This window comes from Sinohyriopsis cumingii, chromosome 15, assembly GCF_028554795.1.
Source record: "Sinohyriopsis cumingii isolate HCF-2022 chromosome 15, ASM2855479v2, whole genome shotgun sequence".
Lineage (NCBI taxonomy): Eukaryota > Metazoa > Mollusca > Bivalvia > Unionida > Unionidae > Sinohyriopsis > Sinohyriopsis cumingii.
In genome coordinates, this window is record NC_142975.1 from 132983038 (window position 1) to 132996647 (window position 13610).

A 13610-nucleotide genomic window follows, 5' to 3' on the forward strand; every position below is an offset into this window, starting at 1 on the left:
TTTAAGGCAACCAATCTTGCAGGTAATCTCAATTTGCACCAACTATAATAACAAGTAACTGCACTCCTAATTGTAATATTTTTATTTGTGAAAAATAATTTTCGATTTTTTAATTTGAAAGACATTCTACCATGACATGAAGATGAATAAATACAGCCATTTTTCTTCATCACAAGATTGATAGAATAAAATGAAAAAGTTACATATTGAACAAAAATGATGTGAAAAACAAATACAAAAATGCAATAATATGCAATGATATACTAATAAAAGGTATGTCAAGTATGTAATGAAAATGATAACACATAAAAAACCTTCTAAACCTTTTCCTAAAAATAACTGATACTGCAAGAACTGGAGGTATTATATTTTTTTAAAGTCAAATTAAACTGTATACAAAATTTGTTCATCCAAAGACAAATAATAAAATCTGTTGTGAATGACCTTTGCTACGAGCAACCACCTGTCATTTACGACCACAATGGTAATGCATAGATCGATTTTATTATATAAACATACTGTCATGAATGACCAACAGCTCAACATTACCACAGACCACGATGTCTTGGAAAAAATAAACATTTTGACACGGCTATGAATGACATCATCACAAAAACAGGGATACACACCACCGACCTTTGTTTAATTCATTTTAACTATGACTGTGCATAGTCTTCTAAACAAATATAGACTGCCTGCCGATTCCTTAAATTTTATAGTTCATGCATATAGTGTCATATATTTTAGATTGTAAACCAGAGTAAAGTACATTCGGATTGTTCCAGCACTATGAACAACTGTCTCGCGAGAAAAGGGACAGACACCACTGATCTGCATGTAATCATTTGCAACAATGACTGCTTTAATAGTAAAGACTTCTGAGAGAGAAAAAAAAGAAGAAAAAAAAGATTCTGGCTACATGTTTCTAAACTTGACAAATTGAGAATACAGTGACTGGATTTTTTGTTGTCTCTTAAGACAGGTTTTACTGTACTATCTGACCTGTTTCATTAGTGTGCCCGGATTCAAAAGATATTTTCCTATTCACAGATTCCAGCTACAACATTGTAAACTTGTTTGCTTCAACAGCATTTTCAATGAAACAAGATGCAGCGTTAGAGACTTTTTAAAAAATTCTCCTTTACACAACATTGTTTATGCAAGACGTTTCTCCTATCTTTAAGCTATTCAGGCAATAGAGATCTTGTAAGAATACAAAAATGTTACCATAAATATTTACATTTCTGGATGTTCAAATCGTTTACAGTAAAATGTGACTCAAGACAAGCTCTAAACCTAGAGTTTTTCTGATCCAAGTAAAAATCAAATATTTTGATCAAAGTACTGAAAATACTGATGGCATGGAGGGTTTGAGAAATACAGTACATAAACAAGATGAAAGCAACAAACATAAATTCTGAAATGTGTTGTAGGTTTAACACAGTTTTTCAGATATGATAGACTATAGAGCATTTTGTATTCAACTGATTCTTCATGGAAACAATAAAATATCAGGAAGGTAACCACTCTGAGTAAAATATTTTCAACTAAGGATTATAACAGTTGTGATATGTCTGTACACAGCTAAATCCTTTTTAGATGCCAACAAGCCAAAAGAGCTAAATACAGAAAAGTACCCCTTATTAAATACAAACTGTTCTTATAATAAGTTCCTCCAAGCAAAAAACAAATAAAACCCTTTATATAAAAGAATTATTTATGAAAATATAATAAAACTATAGTCCCTCAAAGGGCCTGACACTATTGACCAAAAAGCATTTACAGGAAATCACGATAAAAACATTTTTTCCTGGTGCTGAAACCATCTCCAATACTATTGTGTGATAGCAAGATTTCCAAGTTTACTGCAGTGGTAGACATATTAGAGGGGCATCATTTCCATTTAGGACCAACATGTAGACACCATAAGATATCTTTCAGTAAAAATCCCAATGCTGAAATATAACCATCCATTAAGGGGAAGTAGCAACAAGATTTATAAGATCGCCACTTGTGGTGGCCATATTGGACATGAAATCAGTACCTTTGTCATTTAGGACCAAAGAACTATTAGTATGTAATTTAGTGAAAACCCAGTGTTGATCTGACCAAAAAGTTCAGTAGGAGTGGCAATTGGACATCAGATTGATACAATTTTTATTTAGGACTCGCTAGACATAAGTCTTTTGCTGAAAAGCCCATGTCAATATGACTTATTTGCCAAGGCGAAGTAGTGGTAAGGTTTTCAAGATGGCTGCTTTGGTGGCCATATTGGCTGTCATGTGCAATTTTCGTTTTTGACCAACTTATTATTTAGTGAAAAAACCAATGTTGATGTGACCTTCCATTATGAAGGTATAACATTAACAAGATTTTCAATATGGCTGCAGTGGTTGTGTATTGGACTAGATCAACACCATTTTCATGAAGGACCAACTAGACATCATAAGAAGTCTTTAAGTGAAAACTCCATGCTGATATGACCATCCATTCAGGTGCAGTGGCAACAAGATTTAAAAGGTGGCTACTGTAGGTACAAGTTTCATTTAGCACCAACGAGACCATGGGATGAATATCAATGTAAAGTTTAATGTCAATTCTCCAAAAAATAATAATAACAAACTTGTGCTAACAGACAGATGACTGTTTAACTATGGATAACTAACCATCCCAAAAACTCCAAGTCTATGACCAGAGCTAAAAACTTCACTCATACACCAAAATCTAACTTTAATGTATTTATACGAAGGGAAAAAAAGTGACAAAAATAAACATGCAGATGTGGAAAGCACATTCAAGTCATGATCCTTAAAAATGTATACACAGATCCAATGATCATGTCAAGAAGATGATATAAACTTAATTGAATCGAGACCCTCTGAAAATAAATATTGTTTGATATTTCGACCAATTCTTAACACAATTATTTTATATCACAGATTATTCCGTTACATATAAAGCTGGCTGAACAAATTCACCACATGGCAGCCCTGTGTAAATGAAAATTTTGACAGGCACTTAAAAAAATATTGATGCTTGCCCCGACATCAGCACTGTACATGATTCACAAAGACTTGTCAGTTTAAAATTCAAGAACCCTCACATATACATAATAATCATTAAGGACTTTGTTCATGAAAAGTCAATGGTATATTTTTTCTTGCTGAATTCTTTCTTCTTCTGAAGCTACAAATTATGGATGGCACAAATATACCTACAGCCTATAAATGTACCTACAATTCATGACTGGTCTTTAATCTGAATACATATATTCATACAATGTTGTAAGTGATAATTCACTTTCTAAAACTTCAGGCACTTTCAAGGTTTGATTTCTGCCATCATAAAATTTAAGTATTCTGAAAGTTTTCAAGGGCCTCAATGAACCATGTAGATAGCAAAATGAATGAAATCTCTAGACATATTCCTACTTCACACAAATTTCCATTTTGGGTTTATATAACATTTCAGGATTTTTGAAGTCCAGTGTTGCATGTACATCAAGTCTGAAAAATATACATGTAGTAAGCTGTTCCCATTGTATCGGAAAAGTAAGCTGTTCCCATTGTATCAGAAAAGTAAGCTGTTCCCATTGTATCAGAAAAGTAAGCTGTTCCCAATGTATCAGAAAAGTAAGCTGTTCCCATTGTATCAGAAAAATAAGCTGTTCCCATTATATCAGAAAAGTAAGCTGTTCCCATTGTATCAGAAAAGTACAAGGCACACATTTCTGATGGTAACTCATCAGCAGCATTTTTTACCATGGTAACTATGTCTATGTCATACCTACTAAAATGAAAAAAGATTGGAATATATCTGACCTTCCAGCATATTACACGACACTAGATGTGATTTATTCCCAGTTGTGAATGTGTCTTTATAAATGATGTGACACAGTTTATGTAGGCAGATAAAAGTATTCATTATTTTCATGCCCATGACCAGAAATTTTACTACTGTACAATGCAACATCTCCAAGTCATTGTAATTATGAATCTATAAAATAATTAGCAACTGAAATGTAAAACTTATAACTTTACGAATTTCAACCTCTTAATAATATGTTTATCAAACATCTTCATCTAACATTTAAAATCCAAATATCTCACCTCTGTGAGCAATTCACATATTAGCCAACATAACATACATCCGAGACTATTAATGATCCTGTCCTGCCATTGAACAATCTGCTGAAAGACCATGAAATACACTGAAAACTGCCCATACCATAATAATGGCACAGCCGCTCTATACAGTAACTTATATGTGACCTATAAAGGACCTCCTTTTACTATCACAGAAAGTAGATTTGTGGGGCCCTACAGAAGACCCTGTATAAAACCCTTTATAATAGCCCACCTTGCCAAGTGTAACTTAAAAAAAAAATTATTTGCAGGAGTCATAGAATGCCTGAATTAGTAGGAATGCACAAAAAAAAAGAACTGAAATTTTGCAATTACTTCAAGTTCAGAAATTAAATGGCAACTAACTTGCAAAGATATTTGATATGCATAGAAATACTGAAACACACCCTCAAATATATACAAAACTGTCTCCATTCAATGTCAACAATGCTCATTAAAATAAAAATTGAATTCAAGAGGTGGTATTGACACTGTATATGGAATTGATGGCACAGACACAGAATATGAATTCAATAGTACAACACAGTATATGGAATCAATAGTACTGACACAGTGTATATGGAATTCATAGTATTGACACGGTATATTGAATTGATTCTATTGACACAGTATCTGGAGTTGATGGTATTGACACTGTACACAACAGCTGACAGTATTCTCACAGTACATGCAACTGATGATACCAACATAATATGCCGAGCTGATCATATTGACAGTATATGGAGTCAATGGTATGAACACAGTACATCGAGTTGCTGGTAGTCGCAGCATATGCAGTGGGTATTGACACAAAACGCCGAGCTGATGGTATTGACAGTATATAGCATTTATGGCAATGACAGTATGCACAGTTGAAGGTATTCACACGATAGAGTTGATGATCTGACACAATACAAGTTGATGGTATTAGCATAGTATATTGAGTTGATACTGATACAGTATAGGAAAATGAAATTTGACTAATGAAAATGTCATGAAATGGGTGTTTTTAAATGGCTCTTATTTTAGGGTCTTGGTCAATCGTGGTCATCTTTTCTACATCTGAATGTACAGGTCCTAGGTGCTACCTATGACTAATACATCAAGATTTAAGTCAATATGATTGACCTCAGATCAATCACAAGGCCAGTGCAAAAATATGCCGCCCCCCCCCACCACCACTTAATAAGCATATTATGCAACTGATCTGGTTATACATAGTTTGCACTTGTGTAACAATGCGTACACGTGGTATGATCACATCAGCATTGGTAATGCTGAAGGTGACAGCATCAAATCAGATGTGTTTTCTTTCTAGTTTCTTTTGGGTCAACCTAACCTCTGCTATACCAGCAAAACAGCATAATGTGGGAGAACTGTATATAATTTAATATCATAAATTACATAGAAATCCGAAAACACTCATCAAAACTGAATGACAAAATAAAGCTGAGCATATCGTGCTATGCCACAATCTATGATCAAGTAAAACATTTTTTTTTACTGAATACTTTGTATAATTTTCTTTGACTTCCTATCCTGGTGAAAATATCCAACAGGATGCAATGTGACTGGATTGACACAAAAATTAAATGTTGTATATTTTGTATAGGTATAAATGGTACCTTCACCTTGGAAAACTTCACTGAAAGACATAGAAAAGTTTCAAATTCTAAATATGCATATCTTTTGAATCTTTTCTTCTCATTTCAAATACTAAATAAGAGTACTGAGTCAATCTGATGAAAAGTACATATATATTGATAAGTATATTTATACAGATGTTGGTATTGCAACAATCGGCAAAGTTAATTAATAAATATATCCTCCTTCAGTTGTGTTGATTCACATGATTGTATAGGCTCGAGGTTTTGCCTCGATCACACACAACCAATTTCTCTTAATATAAGACAGACAATAGTATCCATAACAAAATCCATAGAAAAACACATTTAATAATTTAAATACATTGTAATGTGAGACAGAAATCATGATGAAGGATTATTGCTATTAAAAATATGTAATCTAGGACAGGAAACATAACGCAAACTAACCTGAACCTTAACTACAGCACCAGTGCAAACAATGCTACTGAATCATGAAGATATTTAAAACAAATCTATTGCACAACTGTCCAAATATTTACAATGTACTGCCATGAACTGAATGATGTAATGGCTTAAAGGAATAACTTATGATGAAAATTATTTATACAATACATAATACGCCTGTTAAAATAAGGATAAAAAGGGGGTCAAACAGAAGACCCAAATATTTATGCAGTGAAGAAACTTGTAACCACTTTCTTACTTCATATCTTTATCACATTATTACAAGTAGAAAGAGGATATTTAAATAATAATAAAAAACAAGTCATGGTAATTCAGTGTCATTGAATGTACTTCACATTTCAAACAGTTCCTGTACAACGGTACAATTCCCAACTTAATTAAATTTTTTAAACAAATATCACTGAAAACACCTTTTAAAAAAAGCAAATATTGTAAGTGAAAAATGTGCACAGTTAAAACCAAAACCAATTAAATGCATCAAGAAAAATGTACCTGATTTAAAAAAACCAGATCCCCTAAGATTGTGGTAACCTGAACCAATCTTTTGATTTTGAAGCTTGTTACATTTCCACTATGCTACTGACACCACTCATTCCCTCTTGGCACTGTTACCAAAATATGTAGGTACTAACTAGGCCAACTTTGTTACATTTCCACTGTGCTACTGACACCACTCATTCCCTCTTGGCACTGTTACCAAATATGTAACTAGGTCAACTTTGTTACATTTCCACTGTGCTACTGACACCACTCATTCCCTCTTGGCACTGTTACCAAATATGTAACTAGGTCAACTTTGTTACATTTCCACTGTGCTACTGACACCACTCATTCCCTCTTGGCACTGTTACCAAATATGTAGTTACTAACCAGGTCAACTTTGTTACATTCAGTACTGCTGATCCTAGATTTTATATCATGAGGAGAAATACGTCAAACATACCAGAAAGTTTGTAACCTAATTTTCCTGTATGTAATAGCACCAAACTGCCAAGCAAAACCCCAATAACTACTTTGCATCACCGGTGTATACACAAACTATAGTTTTCAAGTTATAACAATTATTTTCAGTACCCTGCTCCTCCCTGACCTATTTATCAGTAAGACAACTGACAAGGAAAACACCCCAATCTCCTTGTAGTAATCAGAAATCTCAGGATTAAAAATATTTCCAATGAAAAATTCCACCTCCCCCACTTCAACGATAATCAGTGTTACAGGACATTCATCAAAACAGTGCTCCTTCTTGCTAGACAATCACACAATTTCTTTCAATGCAACGATTCAGTACACCGGTAAAACTAAACTGAACAGGTATTTTTGGAAATGGAAAAGAACATGCTTTGTTCGCAAAAGTTTTTAGGTGTGCCAGCCCGGAATGGATGGTACAGAACTCTGTTGTTGTGTAATACTGGTGTTACTAAATATACTAACTATCAAGTGTATATGAATCAAGACTGCAAAAAGTAATTTTTCAAACTAGTAAACAGTACTATTACTACCAAAGTAATTTCAATATGATTAAAGAATACCGGAATGTGAATAAAACTTCAAGAGATGAATTTTTCATTTATTTTTATATGTACCTGAGGACTAATATGAAAGTCTTCTTTTTTCAAACACAAATTCAGTGGTACTTTTTATTTTGCAAATTACACACTGTAAATGCAAGTGTGTGAACCTATGAATGAAACAATTATTCCCTACAAAATACAAGAATTACTGGTAGGTATCTTGTGTAACCCCGCTATAGCACACTCTGTTATAACACAAATTTGGATATAACATGATCATGGTGTGGTTCCTGTAAAGTCGTATACATGTATTTTTCTTGTACCCGTAAAAAAAGGACTTCTTAAAAGTATGAAAAATAATATTAAAGATTATTAAACATTTGGGGAAGAAATGAAGTATGAATTTTAACATAAGATGATCATGGCATGTAACCTGAAATTTCATATACATGTATTTTTCTCATACACGAAAAATAACATGTAAAATATTTATTCAGAAATCACACTGTGCTTTGCAAATGTCGCAAATTGCAATTTTTGTCCTAACTGGCCACAAAGTATGCCATCTGGTCATTTGGTTCTTATTATGACATAATTAACTGTTAAAACCTGTATATAAAATCCTGGATTTAGAGGTGAGAAAATCAGAGGCACCATGAAAAGAAGCTGCAAACTTGAAATAAAATTTACTGGAATTTATCTGTTAGTGTGATTTGGAATTTATTTACAGTTACATAAACAAATCCTTTGTTCATATTGACAAACCATCTTAAAAGTGCATGGTTATATTGTAATCTGCTTAATCTGGCCTAAGTACTGTATGCTGCAAGATCTACACCTTTTTTATTTTTTTCTTCTTCACATTTCTGGTAGCAGAGATAAACCAGACAAGGCACTACCTAATATAGATCTTTCAGATGAAATAGTGACATTTATCAGCCGCACAATAGTAATTAATACATTTATTTAGACTGAACTTTGTATGTGGATAGTTAGTAAAATTCCTTTTCTTTCACTCAAAGAATCAACTTTCAGAACACACAAATTTTCTGTAGTAATCCCTGTCAGAACAGAATATCTATGTATTCATTGTCTGTTTACTTTTTCTAAATTTCCAACACATGCATTGAAAGCAGTATCACTCCGCAACCATGTCAAAATAAAAAGCGGAGATCTACTTCTTGATCTATCCAATAGTCATGCTACTGGGACAAACTACAATGGACCAATTTTTGAAGGCAAGAACAGTAATTGCTATGCTTGACCTAACAATGGCCAATTCCTTTTGTTTTTAAAATATACTGGGACAAATGGTCTTGCTGAAACTTAAAGAAAACTGATTCCCTTTGAAGCACTGATTGTCCTGTGTAAATTCTAAGCAAATAAAAAAAAAATAAGTCTCAGTCAATGTTCTACAATTATTTGATGTTGCTGCCACAATAAGAAACAAGCATTTGTTTGATCCTCCAAAGCTGTCCTTTAACGGTAACTTCAATAATACATGCACCCTTCAAAGAAAGCCAACTACAATCTTCAATAAAAACAAAGAACTCTTCATCAACGGAAGACAGCACCAAATGTAAATGAAAGCAATGGAATCAAATGGATTGTTGCATTTTCCAAAGTGACTGGAATAAGTTTATTGTGCTGTCAAAGTTTCATTTTGCAAGAAAACAATGTATGCTTACAGTTGCTACGAAGGGAGGCATAAAATGCAAATTCAATTTCCAATCTTTAGAAAACAGACATATCTGACCATCAAGATAACTGAGTATCTTGCAAAGATGTTTGTTCAACTTTTTAATTTGTTCACATTTTAATTTCCCTATAAGTGGCCTCATCCCCTGGGTAGCCTCAGCAAGACCATAACTGGCTTCAGCTGACCAAAATCTAGGGCAATTAAAGTACATGTACATGTAGCATGTAAACAACTACAGCCACATGCTACTGGTAACAGTATTGCAGTGAATTGTTTAATGTTAGTCAGATATATATCAAATCAAGACTACCAATTTTTATATTGTGTCAGTGCTCAAAGAAAATAATTTTTAGATAAGGCCCAGGACAGGAGACTTAAATTCAAGCCCTGACTGAAATTCCAAAAGCCCTGACTAATTTTCACATACCCAAAATTTCTTCCTTTTTTAATACCGTCGCACAACATTGCAATAGCTACAGTTTGAATATAAACTCAGTAGGGTTCACATGAGCTTGAAGGTAATGCAAGTATCATTCGTGTTCATTACTACACTCACTAGGGACTGGGTGGTCCAGGCATTCAAATTTCTCTGCTGGATTTTCTAAGTGAATTCTGGTCAAAACCAGGTTGACATATATCAATGTGCTGCGTGCAGTATGTGCAAAGAATTAATAGTCCCCACCCCTTTTTGATTTTGGCTGGCATGCTTGACAAAGTAAAACTCTGCCACGCAAGAGTTCTGGATTTTTTTTTCTTGGGCTTCAAAAATGAATTAATCTTGAACACTATTCCAAAAATAATCATGCTTTGCATTCTATAAATGCATTCAAATCCTACTTTAAAAAAACACTGCCAATGTTCACAAACTTTTCAAAAATAAAATATGCATGATATGTAATAACTTTTGTCCTTGTACATGCATACAGCATCTCTTTGATTTAGCTATAATGGGTTGTTCTACCTCCTGATCCTACCAATGCAAATGAGCATAATGGGCTAACTTGCTGCAGCCTTCAAACACCTCTCACAAGCTATTGTCAGCCAATTAAGTAATATGTCAAACAGTGGTTTATACCTGACCTCTTCATCTTTAATTACACAAGGGATAGTTTTACCTTGGCACCAATCATGACTGTTTACTATTTAGACATGAAACGTGTAACAGGCATGTACTAAAAGTGTTTTGTTTTGGTTTTCTTTCTATTTTTGAAGTTTACTGAAAAATGTGTTTCCTAAATACACTGTTATTTTAAGGGGTTTGGGAGTACAAAATTGTATTTTGAGCATGACACGCCATGGTTCAATTTGATTAAAATCAGGTTTCAATTTCATGAAAATGGTGGTGATCTGATTTAGATTTTACGTTTTATGGCAGGTATGTCAACATCTTGAAAGTACATTGAAACATTTCATCAGCATGATTAAAAGTATCCTCAGGCAAATTAGAATATTTTTGGCAAGCCCAACAGGCACCTCACTTATAATACAAGATGGGCCCAGTCTAAAATTAGAGAGTGCAGGCATTGGGCTATCATATTTTTTAAGTACTGATACATATTATCTGTGTTTTCTTATGATATGTGCCTTGTACATGAATTTTATAACAAGTGATCTATACTCAGATTCATGGATTATACATATATACATGTACAGTACTTAACGGATTATGGATTGAAATGTAAGTTATCAAAATACAAGTGTTTTTCATGCTAATGTGTCTTTACTTAATCAAAAGTATGTAGTTTTGCACCCACATTTTTACCCCACCCTCCCAACAGTTTTTAGGTACATGCATCGATGTACAATGCACTACTCTTCAGCTAACTGACTTGGTTATAACAGTCTGGTCAATAATATAGTCGGGATCCATGGACCCCAACCACCGTGTTATAGCGGGGTCACTGTATACATAAAAGGATGTCTCTGTTTGCTATTATGCCTAAGGTTTGTACACACAAAGTACTGACCATTTTCCCACTCCTGACTGTAGTATCCACTGAAATACACCAAATTACACAATTAAATCTTCAGAACTTATAGGTGGATCTCAGCTACACTGTGCTGTTGGGCAACTGACCTAATTGTTTTACAACCCATATAGGTGTAATCCACAAAATGACCAGGCATCTTCACTAGCCAAGGTTCCAGTATGTTAATCCTACCTATACCTTGGCAGATGAAGCAGATATTTCTGTGCTTTGGGTCTGTGAATTTCACTGGCTGTGGTTGCAAGCCACCTCATCCAATCAAAATTAAGTTGTTCAAATTTGAATGCTGTTGCTAAAATCAAATATGCCTGTAATGGCTTCTCTCTGGTATGTAGTCATACTTTTGATGTTAAACTTACAAAGTATCCTTTTGAAGTAAACTGCCTCCACCATTTTCAGCCGATGTACAATGCACTGCTCTAACATGCTTTTGGTTTAGTTGGCATTACATACTAAGGGAGGCAACTCATGAAATCCAATAGATGTCACTAGGACAAAGCACTAAAATATTGGCTCAATCTGCCAAGGTGTAGATGGTTGACATGGCTAGCTAAAATGACTGACTAGTTAGAATCAACTCTTAAAGTAGAATTCAATGAAAACTGTAACTACTCAGAGAAATACAGCTACTGACAGGCAATTTCACCAGTCTAGTTCAATAAACTACACTCATCAGCACCCTCCAACATCTTCAGTGAAATATGGTCAATATCAGTTGTACTAACTGTACCATTAGATTTCCTGAAGTGTTATGACTTATAATTTACTTGTAATGCCAAGTTTCTGTATTGGTTTGGATCCTGTAAGCTCAGGCATGAAAGATTTTTTTAAATTATAAAAATGTCCTATATTTATCCAAAGCTAAAAAAATAAAACATAAGTTGACACAGTGCTGAGTTCATAATTTTACAAACAACCAAAAGTTTCAATCTGATCTCTGATAACCCCTTAATAAATAAAGGCAAGGTCAAGACTGTACTAAAAATAAATGTATAAATTATGACTTTCATCATAATTCTGGAATAATTATGTCACAATGAAGTCTTTCATTATTAAAATTAAATCCTTTGATATATTCTCTCGAGAACTGTCCCTTTTCCTGTTGCAAATAATATAAAATGAAATCCTAAGATCACACTGTATTCTGTATTGTTGGCAAAAATATCCGCTGAACATCTTCAATCTTGCTGCGACACACTGGACAGAAATTCAATTTAGCTGCACAATTATTGCAACAAGTCACATGATGGCAAGGAAAGAACACAGTCTCAATTTCAGCATCTCGACACACACAGCAACTCACTGATTCTTGTATACGATCAAGTTTTTCTTGCAAAATCTGCAACGGCAAGAAAAAGGTATTATTTCTTTATTTTGTTTGTAGGTAAGACAAAACAACAGCCTTGCTTATTAACATGTGCACTTACCAGATATACTCACACGTAGAGTCCAACTACAAACAGCACAGATTCTGATCTGCTTTCATGTAATGCGCTGGCAGATTAGGGTCTATTTTTTTCTTCAGCAGATTATCATGCAACAGCAGATCTGGGTCTTTGCAGCTGAACTTGACTTATAAGCAAGTATATATAGTACAAACAGAAGTTGGAAATAGGCAGTAAAAATAATTTCAGATTTCTTAAATATGTTGAATATTATCTAAGTCTTCCATGTATTCAAGTAGGTTATCTGAAGTGTTCTCAAGAGTCACATGATAATACACCGATATGAGAATAGTTCTTTCAATTATTTTCTGCAATATACAGTACTTTTGAGTACAAATTATAAAGACAAGAGCAGATGAGATACCAAAATTATGTTTTGGTCAATTTTCACAAAGTTAAGATTTCAAATTCAAGAAATCATCTTCCAAAATTAATAGACTTTTTCTTATGTGAAAAAAGGTCTATAATATATATGCATCATGTTTCAAGGAAATCAATTCAAGAGAACTTAATTTTTATGGTCCGGAATGAAATGCAGAGGCCAAATCTACATATGGCAACAGTGATTTTGACCTTGCAGGTCCACACCTCCAAACAAAGAGGTATTTCTTTTCCCGAGGGAAACAGATATAATGGACTCAGTACATGTACAAAGTTTCATACAAATACACAATGTATTACTAAATTTGTTGTCCAGAAATTAGATGCAATTGGCCAAATCTATTTTTATGAAAACAACCATAACCTTGGAACTACATTTCCCCAAAT

At 33.7% G+C, this 13610-nt stretch overlaps 1 protein-coding gene across 1 annotated transcript in view; it reads right to left on the bottom strand.

Moving 5' to 3' along the window:
• Nucleotides 1-67: 67 nt before the first annotated feature.
• LOC149782802 (E3 ubiquitin-protein ligase MYLIP-like) overlaps nucleotides 68-13610 on the bottom strand; it is a 34284-nt gene continuing 20741 nt past the window's right edge. The window contains exon 6 of the mRNA XM_089934320.1: nucleotides 68-12736. Within this exon, the coding sequence (XP_089790446.1) occupies nucleotides 12530-12736 (207 nt within the window). The 3' untranslated portion in view covers nucleotides 68-12529. The remainder of the gene's footprint in view (nucleotides 12737-13610) is intronic.